General features: G+C 46.0%; 1 protein-coding gene across 15 annotated transcripts in view; it reads right to left on the reverse strand.

Moving 5' to 3' along the window:
• LOC126547420 (heat shock factor protein-like) overlaps nucleotides 1–23,336 on the reverse strand; it is a 168,746-nt gene that overhangs the window by 13,020 nt on the left and 132,390 nt on the right. For 14 of the 15 annotated variants that reach the window (XM_055062640.2, XM_050195416.3, XM_055062650.2 and 11 more), the window contains 2 exons: nucleotides 13,041–13,330; nucleotides 6,341–6,485 (listed from right to left, as the gene is read on the reverse strand). In XM_055062640.2, the coding sequence (XP_054918615.2) occupies nucleotides 6,341–6,485; nucleotides 13,041–13,330 (435 nt within the window). The remainder of the gene's footprint in view (nucleotides 1–6,340; nucleotides 6,486–13,040; nucleotides 13,331–23,336) is intronic. The other variant, XM_050195417.3, reaches the window with a different exon arrangement.

The raw sequence follows: 23,336 nt of genomic DNA on the forward strand, positions 1-23,336 counted from the left end.
ATATTTTACATCACAACATTATTTCCCAAAGGAACTCTGAAGAACAAGGAAAAATCTTTATCAACATTTATTGGTAAGATAGTCACTTCCATTTGTCTTCACTAGTCAAGTCATTTGGCACATTTTGCACCACGAAGAACTGAGCATGCCCTAAGCAATGTAGAAGCATGTGAGTAGTAGATGTGCCACCACATCCTTCACAGTTTCTCACCATGTCATCACACAATGCAGCATTCCAAAGGCTGTAGCATAGTCCAATCACCTTTCACAAGTTAGAATACACCTGAAATTTACAGAATCTAACTCTTCAGAATGTACACTGGCTATATGGAAGTATACATGCTGGAAGGGTCAACTAAAGCTGCTAGCTGGTAGGAGAAATTGGCCAAGTCTAGTTTAATATAAACTGCAAATTTACTGGTTTGGCAGTTTTGTAGTCTCGCTTAAAATCAATAATTAGCGCTCCAGAACTTCGGTTCCCATTCTATTCCCATTCCATCTGTTCTACTGGTGCCTTCATTCAATTTCCATGACTTTCCGGGTGTTTAAAAATGTGGTATGAATCATTACAAACTCCAGAGTTGCCACTCTGCAATTCTGGTGGCATTTGCTCAAAGTACAAGAGCCTTTATGTAACTTTACTACATGGAAAATGTTTCTTAACCCTTTAAGGGTCACTGCCTTATATAATATATGCTGGAGGGACCGAATTTCAAGTGGTCATAGCCATACATGTGCAGTGGTGACTGAACGTTCGAAAAAACTTGCCTTTTAAGAATGAAGTGCAGCTTAGCGTCGCTTTGGAGGTGCTGCAACCTTTTGTGACCTCGTACTTATAAAGAGTTGTTATTGAGCTGCCACCCCTGGCTTTTGCAAAAACCATTTTTTTGCTTCGCTTTACGGTGCCTGCCATCACAGTAGTTTGGGAATATTCCCACTTTGCTACAGGATGCTCATGCCAGTGCTTGCACACTTTATAATCGGCATACTCGTGCATGTCGCTTCGAGTTACAGGTGCAGGGAAAAATGATTTATATCTCATTTCTTCTCACACAAACTGTTACTGTGAGATGCTCGCCCACATGGCTCTTCCTTAGGCATGCGATTACTTTGTTTACAGGCGGGCACTCATTCATAAATCGGCAATACTGCCACGTGTGCGTCGCTTTTTGAGAGACATGCGAGAACTGATAGAATCTTGTCAAGTGATCACACAATTGACTACTGGAATCTTCTGACTTGCTTTGCTTTTCTGACGAGTATGCACCACTGATTTCGCTTGTGGGTGCTATAGGGTGCCTGCTTCGCTTTTGCTATGGTTGCGTGTCCTGGGGCCGTATTCTTTAACAATCCACTTCATTTTCCATTCTTCCGGTTCGCTGTCATTGGTTCGGATGTGGCTCAGAGATCGCCACACAGTGGTCTTTGCTGGGATCGCACCCTCAGCACGACACATGATAAAAGTGAAAAATGAAATGGAACATGTCAAAATACAGGCTCTGGTCGCGTCAAACCTATCTAAAAGACAAAATAAGTTACAGCAGACTGTGATAATCCAGCAAAAAGGTACTTTATATCCGAAATTCGCTCTATCCGAAATTAAGGTTGTGGTATGCTGTGGACTGGTGAAACTATGTATGAATATATTGCACCACTGTCGAACCCATAAGTGATCGCAAAAACAATAAACACATCATAATTAAAATAAGTAACTGTAGATAAATGGGTTTACACGATAATTGTACAACCACGCGGCATGGTGTCTTCTTGCTCGGTGTTTTCTGGCCGCTGGTTGCTGACATGTGGCAGTTTATATACACTCACCTAACAGCAAAATTAATGGCCGGCACAACAACAGGGAGCCCGGGAGACTGCTGGCCACTGCCGATGACAGAAACATCGGCTACTTTGTTCTTCACACAAAACAGTGGCCGATAGTATAATCCGATGTCTTAATTTTATATCTGGCAAGAAGCGACAACCACTGTCAAATCTGTAGCATGAATGATAGCCGCAATACGAAGCAAGTTCAACTTGGAGCCCGCATCTGGCTGCCGCAGCGATGCATGCTAGGTGGCTTGAACGCACCACATGCCTCGCAGTCTGGACACTGGGAATAGCAGCATAGTTTCTTTTTTTGTGAGAATTGATGCATCGAGAAATAAAGTGTTCTCAAAACGGCGCATTTTGTGATTGCTGGTACTTGTTCTTGAATTGCTGTATGCTACAGCTTCGCTTCCAAGCTGCTTAGGCCTAGCAGCACCCTTGGCACTTGCTCGGCACTGAGCTGACAGCAGTGGGTAGCAGTAGTCCGCTTGCATGGTTGACAACGAAAACTCTGCACCATCGGGGCATTGCCGGAAGCTTGCCGCTAGTGTATTCGCTCCTTAAGAAAAAAGTGCATTTTCGCAAATTCCATAAGCTGCTGGAAATAGTTGCCTGCAATCCACTACAGCATGCATCAGTTGTGTGCAGTGTACTGCCGCACCATAGCTGCAAGCACGCACCACTGCAGCAAAGTATGTTGTATTTATACCATCTAGACAAAACTTGCCCCAAAATTTGTCTGTTTTGACAGGCCGTTACAGCAGATTCTGTAAAAAGCAGAAGTGGTTGCTTTGGTAATAGACGCACACTAAACTATAAGCGAGGAGAACAGCCTGTTTTAAAACCAAGAACAGCCTGTTTCATATCCAAAAGTATGTTGAATGCAGATCCGTTATAATGGGTGTGGACTTATTCAACAATAAACTATGTATAAAACTTCATACATCGAAAAAATTTTTGTCACTTTATTGTCACCTAAAAATTATTTCCTTGTTTTATGCTAGTTTATCTATATATCAAACAATAAACCATGTATAAAACTTCACACATTGAAAAAATATTTTCATTCATAGTCATTAAAAAAAATATTTGCTTGTTCTTCTTCGAGATAAGTTACTTTGAAGAATTGAAATCTGCAACAAAAGAAATGTGACCCCGGGGACATGTATTTGCAGAAAAAATATGACCTTCAAAGGGTTAACATAATCTTCATTAATGCTTCAACAGTCATTCATGAAAAAATTTATGCATGGTCCCCTATGCATTGTTCGTTGTAGGGGGTCATACTGAAAATAATGTAACGAGTTTTTGTTTTCCATAAGAGAGCCACTGTTTTTCTGCTCATCCAGCAAAGGCAACGAACAGTGCAGATGTTCTGTTTGCATTTTGCAAGGCAGAAGTAATGCAGTCATTGCTGCAATGCATCATTAATGGTGATTGAGTCTGTGATCATGCACATTCTGTGGACCAGTGAGCAGCAGTTTTAGCTGTAGTGCAGTGGTCTCCAGCTAACCATCTGACAACTAAGAGCCAGTGCCACATACCACACACAAAAACTAGCGCAGATGATCTCAAACATGATGCACAGTGCACAATACATCATGTTTGACAGGATCTGGACTGGCTTTCACGAAACTATCAGATTTTGAGAGTGCAACAGACTTCTGTTAATCGGCTCTAGTTAATTCAATTTTTTTTATAATTCGATCTTTGACCAAAGATCTGGTCAGGGAGATCTGGTCAGGGAGACCGTAGATCTGGCAGCCATACATCAATATGGGCCAGATCTTCCATTATTTTTATGCTGAAATTGGCCCTCACTGGATAATTTGTACTTGACTGGTCAGCACGCAGGTGTCTCACTCCAATGGTAAATCAAATTGTGATTACAATGGCTGCAGTGTCTGTCTTGACAGTGCTCGGTGATGGTGAATGCTTCAAAAACATGTTCAAAAAAAGATCTCTTGCCAAAAACATCTATTTTTGACCTGCCCTAGGAAGATCTTCAAGCAAAACGGGAGGTCACAATGGATGGTTACCATATTTACCCAACTCTAAAGCACGCTTTACTTTCCAAAAGAAATGGTCCAGAAATGTCCTGCGCAGTGCATTAAGATATGAAAGCATCACTGTGTTCGCCACTGTCATCAGAAGATGGCAACAGAACAAGTTCTCACGTAGGAATGTGACAATGATGCACCACTTTCAGTCCTTGATTACAAAAGCCCACTGAACACATAAGTTATTTTGCTTGCTAGGCTAGCGGCAGCTAAGTCTTGACACGTTTTCAGTGTTCTAGATAATTAAATGCATCACAGGACAAATTAATCACGTGCTTAGTCTCAGCGTGGGCCATCATCTCAGTATCGTGTAATCATTTGTGGGACATATGAACTTTGTCCGCCCAACAGTACCTTTTGTATCCACCTTTTTAGTGTAAATGCATTGTGAATTATGTGTTATTTTTAGTCACAGTGTTACATATTCTTTTTTTCTGCTGTGTTGTACTATTTGTACTACCTTTCTATGGTTACCCCCTGCAATAATGCCCATATTAAGGTGCTGTAGGTATCTAAATAAATAAATAAATTGGCGATTGTCACAAAATCATTAAATGCAGAATATCGCACAATTTACCATAGTGAGGTCATGTTGTGGCGCATAGACAGTGATAACAGTGCTGCCTGAGAGTGACGACAGTGGGCATTAAGTGTAACTTTCTATTCTTCAATGGTTTCAGCTTTTTCTGATTGCCAGAATCGGTGCATGTCACATTTTTCTAGTTAAAAAAAATCAGGTGTGTGTTAAATTTATACTTTGTTTAAGAGCACTAATCTCATTTGTATGTTAGTTTTTTGCTTTGAACACATAGAAACTGGTTGTGCATTAGAATCAGGGGCATGTTAGAATCAGGTAAATACTGCGAAATGAAGCAGGCAGTGTGATTGGGCATTTTTTCAGCCTCTTCTTCAATTTGACCAGCCAGATTAGTCAATTCTGTCAAGGTTAAATTAACAAAAGTCGATAGTAACATGAAATCTACGCAGTATACGAGGGTAAATAAAAAACTAAAGGGGATATTATGTTTTCACGGGAATAAACGGAAGACTGGGTGTGTCTGACACCACCATATATATATACATACTTGAAGTGATGTGGAAGTAGGAGTATACATATACACACCGCCATGTTCAATTGAGTGTCACAAAAGCAAAAAGGAACACGTATGGACACACCAATCCACATTTGTACTATCGAGGAACAGTGGGCCATAATGCGCTTTCTGTGGTCAGAGGAAGTCAAACCCATGAACATCCACTGTCTGCTGTTGGCACTTCCCCATCCTCTGTACAGCCCTGATCTGGCGCCATCAGATTACCACATCTTTGGCCCGTTGAAGGAGGCAATGCGTGGTCGTTGGTTCAGGTCAGATGATGAAGCTCAGCAAGCAGTGCAGACATGGCTTTGTGAGCAACGAAACACTTTCTTTGCAGACGGGCTACAGAAGCTGATTACACAATACCAAATGTGCACTGCCGTGCAGGAGGCATATGAGGAAAAGCAATATGTGCCATATTTATCCGAACCTAATGTGCAAATTTTTTCTCGACAAAATGGGTCTGAAAATTGCCTGCGCATCACACGGATATGAAACTAAAACCACATTTGTGACGTTGGCAACAGCCTATCGTCAGAGGCAGCATCATCACCATCGCAAGATTGCGACAAAGCACATTTTTGTGAAAGTTGCTGTGGGCACAGAACACTTACAAATCTGTGGGTTCATTTCGTGCTCGACTATGATAAGGAGTGGTATTCTCTGTCATTCACTTTCGAAGATATGCTATCACTTTTGCAAGATTATGCACGCCTCGGCACTGAATGCATTTATTGGCCTATACGGCTGCCAGCACTTCTGGGCACCGTGCCAAGCTTGCTATGTGCACACAGTGCCAGGAATGCTGTCAGCTGCATATGCCAACAAGTGCGGTGCAATCACAAAAAATTGTGCAAAAATTTCGCAAAAGTCATAGCAGTATTTCTAAAAGTGGTCACTCAAGAATACTGCCTCTGTGTGCTTGGTATCTGTGACCAATGAAAGTTCCTTTTTAAGAAATTCCGTTCTGTGCAGGTAAATTCTTCCAATCTCGTTTCTTCTGATCGCAAGCGCTGGGGGCATGCTATATTTTTCTTTTATAAATTGTCGGTGCGTTACATACAGGTGCACTTCTATTTTCTTACTTTAAAGCTGTGAAAATCGGGTGCGTGTTGCATTCGGGGGCGTGCTAGAATCAGGTAAATATGGCGTAGTTCTCCTTCGTGTGTAGAAATAAAGATGAGTGAAAACTGCCTTTACTTGTTTGTTTAGCCTTGGTGAAGTGTGGCTAAGAAGCATAGCAACATATTCGGATGGGGGAAAAGAGCAAGCTGCTTTGTGCAATTGTTTCTCACACATATGATATTGTGTGAGAAAGAGCACAAAAGCAGCACTGTGAGTGTTCAGCCCGTATACCTTCGAGGATCCCAAGAGAAGCCCTGTCCACTCAGGACATACCCCCATGAGTGTTGAAGTGTCCAAGCTCAGCCCTCCACCCGATAGCTGATCCTGCAGCCAGTCCAGGTCAGAATCTATGGATTCGACATGATCTGCAAAAATCCTGCATGCAAAGAGCAACAAGGTTGAGTAATGCTGCAGAAAAGTGCATTAGTTTATTTTCAAAGTGTTTCAGCAGACTGAGAGTTCTACTAAAGAGAACATATGGACTCAAATAATACAAAGGCAATTTACATATTTTATCAGTACATTTTGCTGTAGCACATCAGGTCCACTAGTGCAATACACTGACATAAGAGAGTTTTAGAATAGGGGCCCCAAAAGTTTGGGGCCCCAAAGAGCTTTGTGGGCGTTAGCGTTGGGGCACGCAAGAGTGAAGAGTTTAATAATAGGGCTTTGCACTTGCAGATAGCGTCTTGCGCTTGCAGCGGCACTACAGCATCAATGAAAAGCTATTGTAAATAAATATACCATTTTATGATAAGAAGCTTATGATAAAGAAGCTTATGATAAGAAGCTGTAAAACAAGAATGTAACCATTTCCTTTTTTGTAATGAATAAACTTGATTTGATTTAAAGAATTTTGATTTTCGTGTTTTCACTTTAAAGAGGTTATTCTATTAGCAACAACCAATTAGTTGCGCTTAGTTTTGAGTAACTAACTTTACGTGCCTTCACCAGCCATGATTAGCCGTGTTAGGCCTACGAGCCATGAAATCGTCAATCGAATTTGGGATCAGTGGCGTCTAATAAATCAATCTTCATAACACATGCTATAGTTGTGAGAAAAAGATAACCTAAGTCACTTCTCCTAGCTTGTGAACTTCATGCATTACCACAAAATGAGCCCAGTTTGGTGCTAGGTTAGAGCAGTCGCTTTGATGGCCGGGTGCCACCATGTTTGTTGAAGCAAAGCTTTCGGGGCAGCTTTCGGGGCTCCCACTAAACCAATGAAATAGTGTGACCATGAACCCACAGTCACAATGCGAGTCAGCGTTTCGCACCATGTCTCGGAAACTTGAGATTATGCGACCGCCAACACTAGATACACGGGAACAACACAATGTGCAGAAAGGCACCAACCATGTTAGTTAGAGCTTCGCTAAAATAGGGCGTGTGGCCAGGGCAAAGATGCATGCGAGGAGGAGAAGGCAGATAGGCGCATGCTTGAGGTCTCGGCTGCACCCCCTCCCCGCCTGCCCCAGCGCGTTCTTGATCACGGTATTGCTGGTTCACTCCCTCCCCATCCCCTTGACAAAACAAATTGTCAGCTCTCGTGTTTCTCTGAGCGCTGCGAGCTGCAGCGCACCCTGCAGCCTCCGCAAGTTGTTTACCCATGCAACAAATGGCGCAGCTGTGTTCCGCAGCTGTGCACCGCATCCCGGCCGCACGCGCTTTGACGGCAGTTTTACCACTCAAACTTCACGTGCAGAAGGACGCTTGAAATAACATTTGTCTTGGCGGACATTTTTATAGTTTTCTTTTTTGCTAGATTTGCTAGCCATAGAGGTTCCAAGCACACGCATGAAATAGCTGAAAGCTTTGTTATATTAAAACCGTGTCACGCAATTACTTTGTTAAATCGCAAAAAGAAATGTACGGTTTTGAATGCAATTGAGATCAGGAAATTAAAGTAGTTCACAAATTTCCAGGGTGTCTACCAAGTTGACATTTCCATATTCCCTGAGTTTTCCAGGTTTTCCCTGTGCCTTTGCAAAATTCCCTGAGTGATGCAGAACTATGTTTTATCTCAAGATGGGCTGAAACCATATTGCCCGATGCTGTCACTCTCTAGTAAGCATATTAAGTTTTTCTTAAAGAAAACCGACTTAATACGATTTGAATACTAAGGAGTAGTGTTTATGTTATTCAAAAAAAAAGAACAGAAGGGAGTGTTTATTAAACTGTACAGCAAATAAAATGTCTTCGAAAAAAATTGCAAATCGAGTCGGACATTCTCAAGTACAAATAAAAAGGAGATGCATACAGAAGCAAATATTTTCGAATATGAGCTATTTCTATCAACTGATAGCAAGCTCAGTGGTATGAGGCCCGAACTTTGTCACAATTGAGATTCTCTCTCAACAGCTCGTAAGTCAACCTCAACTGTCCTGACATACTCTCAGCTCGCGCAAGACGTCTCAGTGTTGTCTTTCACTGTTTTAAAGAGTTTATTTTGGTTTCGATGAGGGACACCTGCATCTCGGCGTTAGCCAACACTTTGTTTTTTTTTTTTGAGCTCAAGCTCCTTCAAAGAAGCGGTCGCATACTTAATTCCCCGTTCATTCCTCAGTGCGTCGATCCTTTCTGTTCTCGTCCTCCTTTCGCCGCGCGTTCGCCCCACGCACCATTTGAAGAATACTCTTGGTCAATTTACAGTCAACGTCCAATTTTTCGGACCCCCTAGGGGCCGCGACAACTTTCGAAAAATCAGGCAGTCCGAAAAAATAAATCCATGTCTTTTACTGCCCTTAAGGGCTCAAACCGACACAGGCACGTCTGAAAAACCTCTGAATGCCTGTCAGTGCACTCATTAGGCATATCGATGCTCCTACTGTGACAGGTGAGGGCGGGTGCACACGTGTAAAATTAAGGAATACATACTGTGTCCCGTGACAATTGCCCCTTCCTACGCTTGTTAAGTTTCACCGCGTCACACGACTGTACTGAGGCGAAACTGACTTTCGGGAACCAGCATTATGCAATGCGCCGCGCTTTCCGAGCTCCGAAGCCAAAATTATTGCTGATAGCGGAGAAATGAAGAAACACGGCACCGAACGGCATGAATAGCGAACGTCGAAACAGCTAGGCCTAGCGTTGCCGCAGTGGTGGCTACGGCTGCCAGCGGATCTGCGTGCGAGAGCACCGGTTCAAGGCGGCGAGGTAATCGGTACGTTCGATTCGCCTGCACCACTTGAACCAGTTCACGAGGTGCTGCACCCTGCCATTCGTTTCAGCGGTGCAGCAATGGCGGCCGCAGAACCACGACGTTCGTTTCAAAAGGTGCAGGAAAGGTGCAGGGCTGGTTCATGATTTTGCTGCACCCGCTCCACTGTCGGTGCCGACTTGGTGCAGGCATACAGGTGCGAAGCAGCGACGCAGCAGACGACGCAGCACACGGGCGCGAGCACCGTAAAAAGCCCGCTTACACACGTGTGATGTGTCTACGCAACTGTAGTGTGTATTTACGCCCCAGAAACCGATCATACCTGCAGTTCAGGACCTCTCAAACTTACGCACTCCGTGCACATTAGTCTGACATAGCATAACATTTACACCGCGTCTGCACCTTTGCATTCGTTTCGAGTGTTTCGCTGGGCCTGCACCTCCGGAATCGAGCTGCACAGTTTTTGAACTTCTCGTGATCCGCCGTGAACTGGTTCACAGTGGTGCAGGCGAATCGAACAGACCCAAAATGGCAGCGGTGGTGGCTTTCATTAATGCCGTTTCGGACCTGCGATCACACAAAACGTCCGGAAAATCGGTCGGCGAAGAGTTCTTGCGTCTGAAATTTCAGACGTTATGATACATTGACTCTATCGGGTACGTGGTGGTGCCGCGAAGCCGTCCAAATTATCGGGAATCCGGAAAGTCGGTCGTTGACTGTACACTGGCAACTCCTCCAGCCGACGACTGGGCGTCAAAGACGATTCGTTACGATTCCTGTCTGTTACTCGAGCCAGCATAACCGCGACTTTCGACCCTTTCAATAGAATTACAGCTAATTTTCCCTGATAGAGGCACAAATTCCCCGAGTTTTCCCTGAGTTTTTCCAGACTACTCAAAATCCCTGAGAATTCCCGGTTCTCCCGGTTTTCCCGGTTGGTAGACACCCTGATTTCATTATATCGAGGTTTGTTATATTGAGGTTTGACTGTATTAGGACAACTTTGTGGCACCATCCCTTGCCTCATAGGTGTAATGTATAAGGACGACCAATATTTTGGATGCCAGCACGACATTGGTTGAAATACAGGTATCATGCAGCATATGCATGTACAGCAATGCGTACAAGCATTTTTTTTTTTGCCATGTATGCAATAAAAATGCTTATGTTCGAGCAACTCCACATATGTGCATGCAGCAATGCGTTGACAAGCTTTGTTTGGTCTTTTGTAGACTAAAGACATTTGTTTTCTGATGAGTTCATTATTTCGGTCTCTCAATTATTCTGACTTTTAAGGCGCTCCCCACCTCAAATATGAAATAAATGCTTTGCTGATAAAATTCAACGGCAGCCAACAGCAGCATGTACAAACAGTATCAGCGTGCAAAGCATATTCTTATATTCAGTAACAACACACAGCCAAGGGGTGGTTTGCCAGGTACACCCATGAAGACAGCTGCCAAATGGATAGAGCACAATTTTAAATTTGAATTTCCATATCAGGTGCAAGATGCCACCAAACAGGTAAATCAATTTTGCAGAAGGTGTGCATATGACCAAAATGCACTGGTCATGTGCAATAGATTCCGAGGCACTTCTGTCGCTTGCAGTGTCATGAGTGTTGTTATGAAGAAAGAGACGGAAGAGGAAAAAGTAAAGAACACAAATAAGGAAGATCAGTAACAGAGAAAACAAGAGTTGTATATGGTGCAAGAAGAAAAGAGTTGCCGAGATGGCATGACCAGTGCTGTTGTCCTTGAGTGGTGAAGCTGTTCATCCAGCTAAGCTCTGGAGGCACAAACAAAATAGCATTGCAGACCTGTGCTTGAAAAGGAATTCTACTGACAGGGAACCTGTATGCCCTCCACCTACTGACCCATGGCTGTAGGTAGGGTCGTAGCACTGCAGCACAGCCTTCAGCAACATAGCCCAATGTCCTAGACCTGTACCTGCAGCTTCGTCATGCACTACAGAAATGTACAGGGAGGCACCCAGTAGTCAACCGGCCACACCATGTGCTATGTGGGCTACTCACCACCAGCAGCAACACGTTGTGGGGCATTCAGAATATTATTTGCTTTGTTTCTGAATCATAGTACAGTAGAACCTCGTTAGTTCGACCCTTGTTAATTCGGAAAATCTGATAATTTGGACTCGTCCTCTTGTCCCGGCAGGAGTATGCATTATCTAATGCAATGAAACTCTCGTTACTTCGGACATATTTGGCCGCACATCGGTTAATTCGGACAACTCTCGGAGCTCAGCGAGCGCAGAGCGCCGCAAATGTGCGACGTCCACCAAAACAAAGTGGCAGAGTTCACATGGCCATAGTCCTCAGTGGAAATCGTACATGAATGACAGCAACGCCAGAACGCGTCATGCCTATTTGCGCCTTTAAAGCCTTTCTTCTTGCGTTTACCGCCGCGCTTAGCATGGCATTGGACGTGTGCCTTCACGACTGCGTAGTTGCCATACATGATCACGGTGACAGCGACCACGGTTTTATCTGGAGCGGTTACGGCAAACAGTAGTTTTGTTTTGACTCTGTGCGCGCATCGGCCGCGTGCCTTCAGAACTGCAAGGTCGCCATACATGATCGCGTCGACAGTGGCCGCAGTTTCGTTAGCAATGGTTGCGGCAAACAGTAGTTTCGTTTTTACTCAGTGCGAAGCTGTCGAGGATGAAGCGCACCGTCTACATCACGATGGGCAGTGACCTGGCGATACTGGCGAAAAAATAATCATAAATGATCGAAAAAAGCGTCTCAGCTAGATGAAGACGCGCACTGCGGCCGCGCTGTGAAGGAAGTCACGAGGCCTTCACTGCTGCAAGCGCTAATCAGTCATGAGATGGAAATTGCAGCTTCCGCAATGCTTTTGTACAAAATAGAAACAGGATTTGCCGATTCATTCACTAAATAAAAGCTTGCCGTAGTATGCCTTTGTTTATTGTTTTCTTGATACCCTCGGGAATTCGACATTTGGCCGTTGATTCGGACATTTTTTTCGGTCCTGTGAAATCCGAATTAATGAGGTTTTACTGTAGTTGTGAACAAGATTAGTTTTCTTTCATTGTTCCAACTGACTTTTGCTTGCAAGTTGTGTGCTTTGTATTTTTGTGCGCTTGGTTGCTCTTAATGTTGTGTTTTTATACATATTTGTTCATTGTTGTCCAGCCCCTCATTTTTCTCTAGTACACAAGAATCCATGACAGAATCACATACATAAACATGAGAATTGTAACAGCTGTGATTATATACGATTCAGATTTTACTGTGCCCAGAAGGTCTAAAACAGGCGTATGCTGCAGATATCCCAACATTAAAAACTTTAGAATAAAAACAGGAACAGCGCAACACAGGACGAGCGAGTAAAGAGCACAGGACAAAACTTGAATAGTTCAAGTCATAATCATTTCTAGTCACTCAACAGATGCATGGTTCTTCAGTCCTACAGTTGACTTGGTTAAAAGAACACATGCATCAGAGCCCATTCACAATGTAGAGGCACTTGCTTAGGTGCCACCTGTATAACAGGTGGACTAACAGCTTATCAGAAAACTACAAATGCGAAGTAGAGTTAACTGAGGGTGCTTAGCAATTCTTTTTGTTTTAGTTTGTGCAAGTGCCTAGATCAGTCTCAAACAACTGATATCATGAAGGACAGGCTAACAAATCCAATTCCAAAGATTCTCCACAGTAAAACTGAAATTAAAGCTTTAAGATTGCTTGCATGATTAAACACGACAACAGGCTCCAGGAGCTCCCCTTACTTTGTGGTGCCAGAAGTCTTTTCTTGCAATGCCACTTGCATTCCTGGACTTGGTGGTGACGCTGCAGCACTCTCCTTCTGGCTGGAGCTCTCCTCTGTTGCGACCTCAGTGCTTGGAGCAGCAAGGGTTGATGGAGAAACAGCTGCATGTGATCTCACATTACCCGTAAAATTGGGAAGGTCCTCCAACATGACACAGCTACTCAGCAGGTCTGAAGTGCTATTGGCAGGCTCTTCGTCACTAAGTAGTGTTTGGTCTTCCTCACCAACCAAGTTAGATGAAGGAAAAGCCTGTTAAGAAATGGTAGAAAAAGAAAACAGAATATTGTAACGTAGATTGAAGACAGAGTCTTGCAAAATAGACGCTTCTCTTTAATGGCAGGCCAGAAGAAGAATGTGCAGCTTACGCGCTTCATCGTCTTTCATGGCGCCGACCTTTGCGTGCGCCGTACCACGGTGCGGGAGCCCCACATCATTGTGTTAATATGAAGGATTATTTGCGCATACAAATCTAGCAATGATACTCTCAGCACTGACAGCAGTCCCATACCACATAGCCTGGCAAGCAGAGGAAACAATTCTGAGTAGCATATGCTGCAGCTTTGTGACACCATCCCCCACTGGTTATCCGTAGTTGTGAGAATCCACATTCTGGCAGAGCAGCGCTAATGTGAAGCCGTTCTTTTAGGCTGGGTAACTCAGACTGCTGAGACGGTGCGATTTACAATGTGGCAATGTCAGTAACATCAATAATTTCGCGAAGAAACGTAATTGTCGTTCCTCGCGGTACATGCCGATACTCGTTGCTAAAGTTTGTAAGCAAAATGACTGAACATTTGTTTCGCATCTGAAGAAGCCCTCTAGCTATGCAAATGTGGCGCTCAAGAAGCAGGAGCAATTCCTTCGGTGTCGTCCTCCATGTCACATGGGATAAGGGTAAGCACGCTGCTCTTGGGTGGCAACATGACGTGATCGTCAGCTACGCGAAGTGCGATGTCACGGTCGTTGTCACTACTGTTTGCTATGGCTTGTGTAGGAGCAAAGCTGACTCTAGACTCTTGCAGGTCGATGATGGCACCGTTCACCTGAAGGAAATCCATGCCGAGTATAAGGTCCTTTGAACATTCAGGAAGAATGACGAAGTCGCCGATGTACATGAAGCCCTGAATGTTGATTCGTGCCGTGCACTGGCCCATTGTTGTTACTAGGTGCCCTCCTGCAGTACGAATCTGAGTTCCGGTCCATTGCGTCAAAACTTTGTTCAGTATACGCGCGAGACGCGTCCGCACCCGTGTCGATTAACGCCGTGACTTCATAGTCATCTATGGTAACTGGTACATCGCAAGATACTGACACCAAACTACACTGCTTTCACTGCGTCTCAATTACGTCACATTGCAGTTGTCGTAGTGGAGGATCTTCCGCGTTCGCAACGTCAGCGACCTCACCTCCGCAGGTCGCTGGACTCAATTTTCCTGGGAGGCAGGGCTGGTGAGCGAAGCCTTGTTGTGCTCAGCGTGAAGAGGGGGCTGGAAGGCCTGTTTCAGGTGGGTGATGGTGACCGGGGGTCACGGAATCGTGGGGCAAACGAGGTCCTGGCGTCCGCGAGGTAGGCTTCAATCTCCAGGGGGCGTTCACCAGTGCACGGGCAAGGCGCATGAAGTGAAAATCCACGGAGCCCAGCTCGGCGGTAAGGACACGCCCTGTAGAGGTGATCGGCTTCACCGCAATGAAAACACAAGGGCCTCCTGTCAGGCCTGAAGTCTCCAGTTGCTTGTTCAACAGCACGCACACCATGAAAGTCCGGGACGTCGCTCACATCGTGAAAAATCAGGGACAACGAACTTCGCGCAGCTTCCGCATACGACATGCGAGGCTGTGGCTGCCGTACCTTGTGCTGTGGTGTCTTGCTTCACTCTGGAACTTAGACTGCCTGCCTGATTTCCTCCTGGACAACCTCAGCCAGAGCAAGTTGCGGTACCGATGCCGGAGACACCTGAAACTTTTGGAGCTCTTCTTGAACAACAAGCCTAATGAGCTTCCGCAAGGCGTTGGTATTGTCCAAGGGTATAGCGAGAGGGTCACGCGAAAGGGTCGACACGTCGCGGTTGTACTGCCTTGTTCGCTCCTGCAGTGCCTTTTCCATTGATATGGCTTCTGCGAGAAACTCTGAAACAGTCTTTGGTGGGTTGCTTATGAGACCACCGAATAACTCTTGCTTGACACCGTGCATCAAGTTCCTGAGCTTTTTTTCTTCCGGCATGGACGGATCCGCGCATCGGAAAAGTCGGCACATATCTTCGACAAACACTGTGATGCTTTCGTTTGGCCGCTGTACTCTCACCTGAATTACAGATTCAGCTCGCTCCTTGCAATCGAGGCTGGCGTATGTGCTGATTAGCTGCCGTCGGAATTCGTCCCATGTCAATAGGGCCGCCTCACAGTTCTCAAACCATGTCCGCACATAGTCCTCGAGGGCAAAGTAGGCGTTGCGTAGCTTGCGCTCTGGAGTGCAGCCGTTGAATTCTGCGACACGCTTAAAATGATCGAGCCAGTCCTCAGCATCCTCGAAGGTGTCCCCATGGAAGGATGAGGGGATTCACGGTTGGTTAAGGACGACCTCGGTCGGTGCGGTTGAGGAAGAAGACGGAACTGATGTACTCATCCTTCTGACTCGATTAGGTAGAGGCTCATGCTTAGTTGGCAGTCCTTGAAGTTGACGGCTTGTTCGTACGTGAACAGGAGTCAGCTCGACCGGATTTCGTACTGGGCCTGTAGACAGTGTTCGATCGGAGAGTGGTAGCATGTACCCCACACCTCCACCAGAAAAATGTAACGTAGATTGAAGACAGAGTCTTGCAAAATAGACGCTTCTCTTTAATGGCGGGCCAAAAGAAAAACGTGCAGCTTACGCGCTTCATCGTCTTTCATGGCGCCTATCTTTGCGCGCGCCGTAACGCGGTGCGGGAGCCCCACATCATTGTGTCAATATGAAGGATTATTTGCGCATACGAATCTAGCAATGATACTCTCAGCACTGACAGCAGTCCCATACCACATAGCCTGGCAAGCAGAGGAAACAATTGTGAGTAGCATATGCTGCAGCTTTGTGACACCATCCCCCACTGGTTATCCGTAGTTGTGAGCATCCACATTCTGCATAAGTACAGATGTTGTGCATGACAGGAGACAGTTCATTCTACACAAGTCAAACCAACTCAGACAGGGCATATGACTATGCTATGTAATTCAAGAAATGTTACATGGGGGTCAATACATCCTTGAGCAGCTGCAGCATGTTTAACTAGGTAAATTAGACAAGGTGCCATAGCAAGAAAAAATACATAAAACTGTAAACAAGCCATGTTCACAGTGCAATCTGAGACAAATTCCTTCGTGCAGGTCTACGAAACAGTAGACCTATTACAATGACCTTTACTTAGTGTGCTATCCTGTTTTATGTTTTGTTGACTTCAACCATACTTTCACATCTTTACTGGGACAATTAGAACATTAGGTTAAGCTGCATTAGTGAACTACAGTGAACTCTCACTTGAGTGAACTTCAAGGAACCGAAGAATGGAAGTTCACTAAACTGAATATTCACTAGACCAACATAAGACATGGCATACAGAGACAAAAGTTTGAAGTGCAATTCATGGAGCAATAGACATGGCACCCATAGTGTTAGAAATGTGTGAAATGGAATTTGTACATATCAACAAGAACAACGTTCATAACAGTTATAATGCTGCCTTTCTCACTTAGAGAAGAAATCTGTAATCTTCTTCTGCACTTGTACTTTTAAAGCACAGGAAGTAACAAAACTGTCCAAAGAGTCAATGTTTTTGTACATTTCTTCTGGCACAGCTTGCTGTTGAGACACAAAGTCTCTCAACTTTCCAATGTACCCTACAACTTCAGCTACAACCTCATCGCTCTAGGTTCTCGCTGCCGCTTGGTTGGCGTCCTTGCTTTCACCGCAAATCGTTTTCCACGCGATCCCATGCCTATCCCGAAATCGTGTAAGCCATCCACTGCTTGCTTCGAAGCCGCGAACGTCCCGAAGAAGACCAAATTCCTTCGCTTTGCCCTGTATCATCGGGCCGGACACTGGAATGTTTTGAGATCGTAGGTCGCGAAGCCATACCGCAAAGGCATCGTCCACTTATTTGAAGTACCCCATGCAGAATAGTTTCCTGGCGGGATTCATCGAAGTTTCTTCTTCAAGCTTCGATTTTTGTTTCACAATCGTTGACAACGTCGACGGTGCAATTCCATAGTCCTTTGCAACGTTCACTTGCCTTTGACCGTTGTCCAGGCGCTGAAGGATTTCCAGCTTGTCCGAGAGAGACAATCGCTTCCGTTTCATCGCACTCATCTCGAAAGTGGGCACGCGAATTGCCGTTGTTACTTAAAACTGGAAGGCTGAACGGAGCCGATGAAAAACACACCACGTGGTTCGTAAAAATAAGCCTTGGTCCTCTGAGCGAGTTCGTTAAACTGAAATATTGACTGTGCCGAAATTCGTTTAAGTGAAACATTTTTGCATAGAATCTATAATAAAACTGCCAGGGATTTTTAAAAAGTTCGTTATTCTGAAATATTCGATAAACCGACGTTCGTACAACTGAGAGTTTACTGTACTAGGCTTGCGCAAATATTTGATAGACTATTATGCTTTTCAGTATTCACCTTGGCTTAAATTTCAGAATTCTGTTTTTTTTTTTTTTAACAACTCCGACGTGCCTTACACGAGCCGCAGCACTTTTTAGGGCTCTCGGCTGGCCGTCTCGCTGCTAGGCCTAACTCTGCCTAGCATGAGCACAGGAACGGAGCACGACGCTGCTGGCGTCGATGGTACGCGTATCTGGCGCGAGATCCATGATAACCTCTCAAGACAGCATCAACAGCGCCACCAGTAAACCCCGCAGCGGCTCATAGGACCCAATCATGAGAAGAACTGAAGCCCCCACCGCTGCCGCGCAGTGATTATAAGATCATCCTCAGAGTTCGTGGGGGCCTCAACTGTGCTGGGATCCATGCATGCGTCCTCAGACAAGTCATCCTCAAGGCTGCGGGGCTCCCCATCTGCAACCTTACCAGTTCTGACCAAATTCGTGTCAACACTGTCAACAATACAATTCTAATCAGCACACCAGACATGGGTCAGCCGATCTTTACCACAACATCCAGAATATGCAATTCAATGGTACCCTTCATGAAGTAGCCACCCATGTGGCCGATCCCATCGACACCTGCAGAGGATGCATTCACTTGCCCCCAGATTACTCAGAAGACGACATTGCTCAACCCTCCGCAGATGCAACCCAACACTGACTATTGGGGGTGCACAATGCTGAAACCATCATGGTTATATTCTAGAGAAAAATCATCCCTTTCTATGTCAACTACGACTACTGTGCACCTCGATTCCACCTCTTGAGGCAGAAGGTAGAAGCCTGCACCCAATGCCGCAAGACTGGTCATCGCCAGGACGTCTGCACCAACGCCACTGACACACTCTTCCCCAAGTGCCGAATGAAAGACGCACCTATGGACCACGAATGTGACCCCATCTGTGCTGTGTGCAACAGAAACCATCAAACTGACTCCTCGCTGTGCAAACAAAGATTCAAACCGCACCCTACACATCCCAGGCACAAACAGGACACTTCACCCATCAACCGAACTCCCAGTCTCGACTGCACTCACGACTCAAGCCAGTGAAGAAGTCACAGCAAAAGCAAGGACCGTGGGCCTGGCTCTGCTATTCAAGACGTCGCCTGGCCAGCTCTGTCACCAAGCCTTCCTCTTGCCGACTCCTCGCGCAGCCCAGCCTAGGGAAGCTGGGCTAAGGTAGCCTCTTCCAGCTGCTCTTCGAATCAGACTGCTAACAATGAATCCCTTCTCAAACAAAATTCGATTCTAAAAGCCGAAATTCAAAGACTTAAACTAGAACTCCAATCTCGTCACCCTTCCGCTTCAACCTCTGAAACCCCTCCCTCTTATAACACCCCTTCGACTCATCATCCATCAGCCCTACCTGAAACCTATTCACACCGCCCCATGGACACTAGCCACTCCACTGAACGGGAACCGCCTCCCTCTCGCCCCAGCAGACGTAAAACTCCAAGAACTCCACGATCAGAGGACGCCCTGGACGAGACAACCCTAAATTATATTGACAGGCTAACCGCTTTGGGGACTAAATTCCATAATATACTCACCGTAGTTGAAAAAATTAATACAGATTACACAGCCACGAATGAAAAGCTTGACAAATTTATTGACTTCGTACAAGCACATATCCAACAAACTATGAGTTGGATAGCTGGAGTCACTGCGAATCATCCTAACATAGTTGCACCTGCTCTATCCGCCTTCCCACCAGCTCCGCTTACAATGGCCAATAACCCGACTCGCTCCGAGTTTGAAGTGTGGCAATGGAACTGTAGGGGGTTCCGAAAAAAGAAAGCACACCTCCACCAGTTTCTAGCCTCCTCTTCTAATCTCCCAGCTGTCATTGCGCTTCAGGAAACTCACGAATTAATCAGCTTCCCAGGTTATAATGTCTATCAGACCAATTAAGTCTCCCGGCCTGACACGGCAATTCTTACGCAAAAGCACCTCACGGCCAATCACTCCCAATTCGCCAGTGTCAATATAGAGCTTGATTTACTAGAAATTATTCCTCGTAAAAATCATGCATCTGGTCTCTACATTCTCAATATCTATAGTCTTCCACAAGACAAACATCACCGCTTTGACTCCCTCTTTGCACAAGCCATTGCTGCTGCCGTCCACCATTCCCTCCTAATTCTTGGCACTTTCAACGCACCCAACCAGTTGTGGGGTCACTCCGTTTCTACTCCTAAGGGCAGAGCCCTATGGATCCGCATACAAGACCACAGACTCACATTACATGACACCGATGCACCAACCAGGCTAGGCAACAGCATAGCTAAGGACACTTCCCCCGATCTTACCCTTACACACAGATCCAACACGTCACATGGCACAACTCACAAGTTAACCTCGGTAGCAACCATTACATGATTACCACCACACTACAATTCAAACACAAACCCTCTGCACCCAAACCCTTGAGCCTTACCAAGTGGGACAGTTTTTGAGAGGCCCGCCAGACATCAGCTCCCACAAACATCCAAGACATCTCAGAATGTGTTCAGCAACTATGCTCAGACGCCCAGACGCACACTACCACTTTGCCAACCGAAACCGCTCTCACTACGGTTGATGCCAAGCTTCTACACATGTGGGAAGCCAAACGGTCTCTTCTCAAACGGTGGAAGAGGCGACAGCACAACCGAAGGCTAAGACTCAGAATTGCCAAATTAGACCTCCAGATCCAGGAGTACGCCACACAACTGGCCTGCCATCAGTGGGGCAGGTTTGTGAAAGCATGCATGAGAACCTCGACAACAAGCGCACATGGCAACTCTTGCAACACTTACTAGACCCTACCACACTGCGCGCACACCACAACCACAGCATAAACAAACTGCTACATGTACAAAAACAATATCAACGGACTCTTTGACGGCCTCTGCCATAAACATCTACCTCCCGATCCGCAGTATGACATGCCAAAGTACACTGGCGAACCCAACGAGCCACTAGGCACCAGAGGTTTGCCATGCCCTAGTCACTGTGTGGACAAAGTAAGCACCAGGCCCTGACCTTATCAACAACAATCTACTCCGTAATCTAGACAACTCTGTTACAGCCATCACGGCGTACTTCAATCACTGCTTTGACACAGGCACCCTCCCTAGTTCATGGAAAGATGCCAGTGTAATTTTATCCCAAAGCCAAACAAGCCATTGAACACTTCTAATCTTAGGCCTATGTCACTAACCTCTTGTCTAGGTAAAACACTTGAAGATGTCATCCCCAACAGACTCAGTAAATAGATGGAAGACAACAATCCTTATCCACCAGACATGGTGGGTTTTCGAAAATCTCTCTCATGCCAAGATATCATGCTTTGACTGAAACATGACATCATTAATCCCAATAGCAGTCTAGATACGCAAGAAATTCTGAGTCTAAACCTCCACGGAGCCTTCAATAACGTTTCACATTCTGCCATTCTCAGAGAGCTTAATCTCATTGAGGTTGGCAGAAACACATATGAGTACCCTCTTAGCCAACCATACCGCAACCATACACATAGGCACAGAGCAATTCCCTTCGAACGCTTTGGGTAGCTACGGCACGCCCCAATGCTCAGTGCTGTCCCCTTTTTTTTTTAACCTCTCTATGATGCCGATGGCGGGAGCATTGCGATCTATTCCTGATCTCAAGTTTTCGCTCTACACCGGCGACATCACTCTTTGGATGACTGGCAGCGCCGATGGAGAGATTCGAGACACTCTGCAGGCCGCAGCCAATGCAGTCGCAGCTCATGCAGGAGCTATGAATCTCACATGCTCCCCTAAAAAATCCGAGCTACTTCTCCTTCCATTCCACTGTAGGCCGAAAAACACGCCTAATATACAGGTCATTCTAAACCACATCCCTGTTACTAAAGTGGACAGGCTCCGGCTGCTTGGTTTACACATTCAAAGAAACCGGTTCAACACATATACCCTACATACACTGCACACCACAGTTGATCACACCCTGTGCCTTCTAGGGCGAGTCTCCAATAAACATGGCGAACTAAAGGAGGCCGTACTTCTCCGCTTGGTCCAGGCCTTTGTTATCAGTAAGATTACATTCGCAACACCATATCTACATTTTCTTAAATCAGAATCACATAAGATCCACACTCTTTTATGCAAGATATATACATTCGCTCTGGGGGTCCCCATATGGACCTCCATTGAAAGGCTCATGCTTACTGGCACCTTCAACACACTTACTGAACTCACAGAAGCCGGCTATCTCACATCCTGGTACAGAAGACTTTCTAACACCACAACAGGTCAACACATTCTACAAACTCTTTCTATCACTCCGGCACCCATCATCAAGACAAAATACGCCATTCCACATCACATACGAGAGAACCTCTGCATCCCCACACTTCCTAAAAACATGCACCCTGTGCACCACAAACAGCGCAGGAGGCAGCGAGCAAAGGCTCTCCAAAAACAATTTTCCCCCTCAAACGATGTGCTCTATGTTGATGCCGTCGAATATGGGAACAGAAATCATTATGCAATATCAGTCATTAACTCTCACGGCCAGGTCCCTGCGGCCGCCTCCATTTCTGCCTCTTCCTCGGAGGAGACGAAGGAAGCGGCCATAGCCTTGACCTTTACAATCCCAAATTCATCACTTATCGTTAACGACTCCAAAATGGCCATACATAACTTCGGGGCAGGCAGGGTTTCTAAGCCAGCCCTTTCCCTCCTCTTGGCCCATCCTTTCCATCAAACTGTAGCCTTAATCTGGACTCCTGCACATGCAGGCCTTGCCGGAAATGAGGCGGCTCATGCCAGTGCCCGAGGATTTACAGTCCGGGTTCAGGCATCACATGTGCCGGACCTCATTACGGAGGAGGCGCCATTTAACCCTTTCGCTGTCACCGACGTACCGGTACGTTTTCGCGCTTCCCCCCCACAGTGTCACCGATGTACCGGTACGTTCTCTATCGTGCATTCAAAATTTCGCGCCTGAGCGCAAAGCTGGCGCTCCTGAACTGGCCCCTCCATCTGTTCACTCTTTCTACAAGTTCGTATTTTCGCCTCGACCTATGTTAGTCACGTATTGAAGAGTACGGTGCGACTGCCACTCGCCCCTCTCTCTTTGCTGAGTGGCGCGGTGGCTCCGCGTTCGCTGTATCATGCGTCGCGCGCGTGTGGTTATGGGTTCAAGGGTTGTTCTGGCATCTCCGCGGGTTTGAAGGTTTTTATTTTTATTCTGTTGGTGTGTCTGCTACGGCGCGTCAAGTTCAGCGGCGCGCGCTGCGCCGTTGCCTCTCCGAAAAGAGTGACTCGATAGCTGCTTTCGCTCTCTCGCCGCACCCTCGCTTCCGACTTGCAGCAGTAAACGTAAAGCCCTTCGAACTTTGTTTTAGCCTTTTTCCATCTCCCTCTGTCTTCTTGATCACGCAACGTCCCATTTCTCTCCGTTGTGCGGGCGACTGAAAGCGCATCCTCCCTGCGCGCGGTTACTTTCGGATGGCTGAGCGCGCGGACCTTCGTCTGCTCATTGGAGCGGTGGCTCAATTCCGATTCAGAGTACGAGCCGAGCTCGGATTCAGACTCGGACAGTCTCATGCGAGGAAGAGGGGAGTTCCGCGTCGTCAGATTCAGATGTTGAA

The sequence above is a fragment of the Dermacentor andersoni genome, chromosome 1 (genome assembly GCF_023375885.2).
Source record: "Dermacentor andersoni chromosome 1, qqDerAnde1_hic_scaffold, whole genome shotgun sequence".
Lineage (NCBI taxonomy): Eukaryota > Metazoa > Arthropoda > Arachnida > Ixodida > Ixodidae > Dermacentor > Dermacentor andersoni.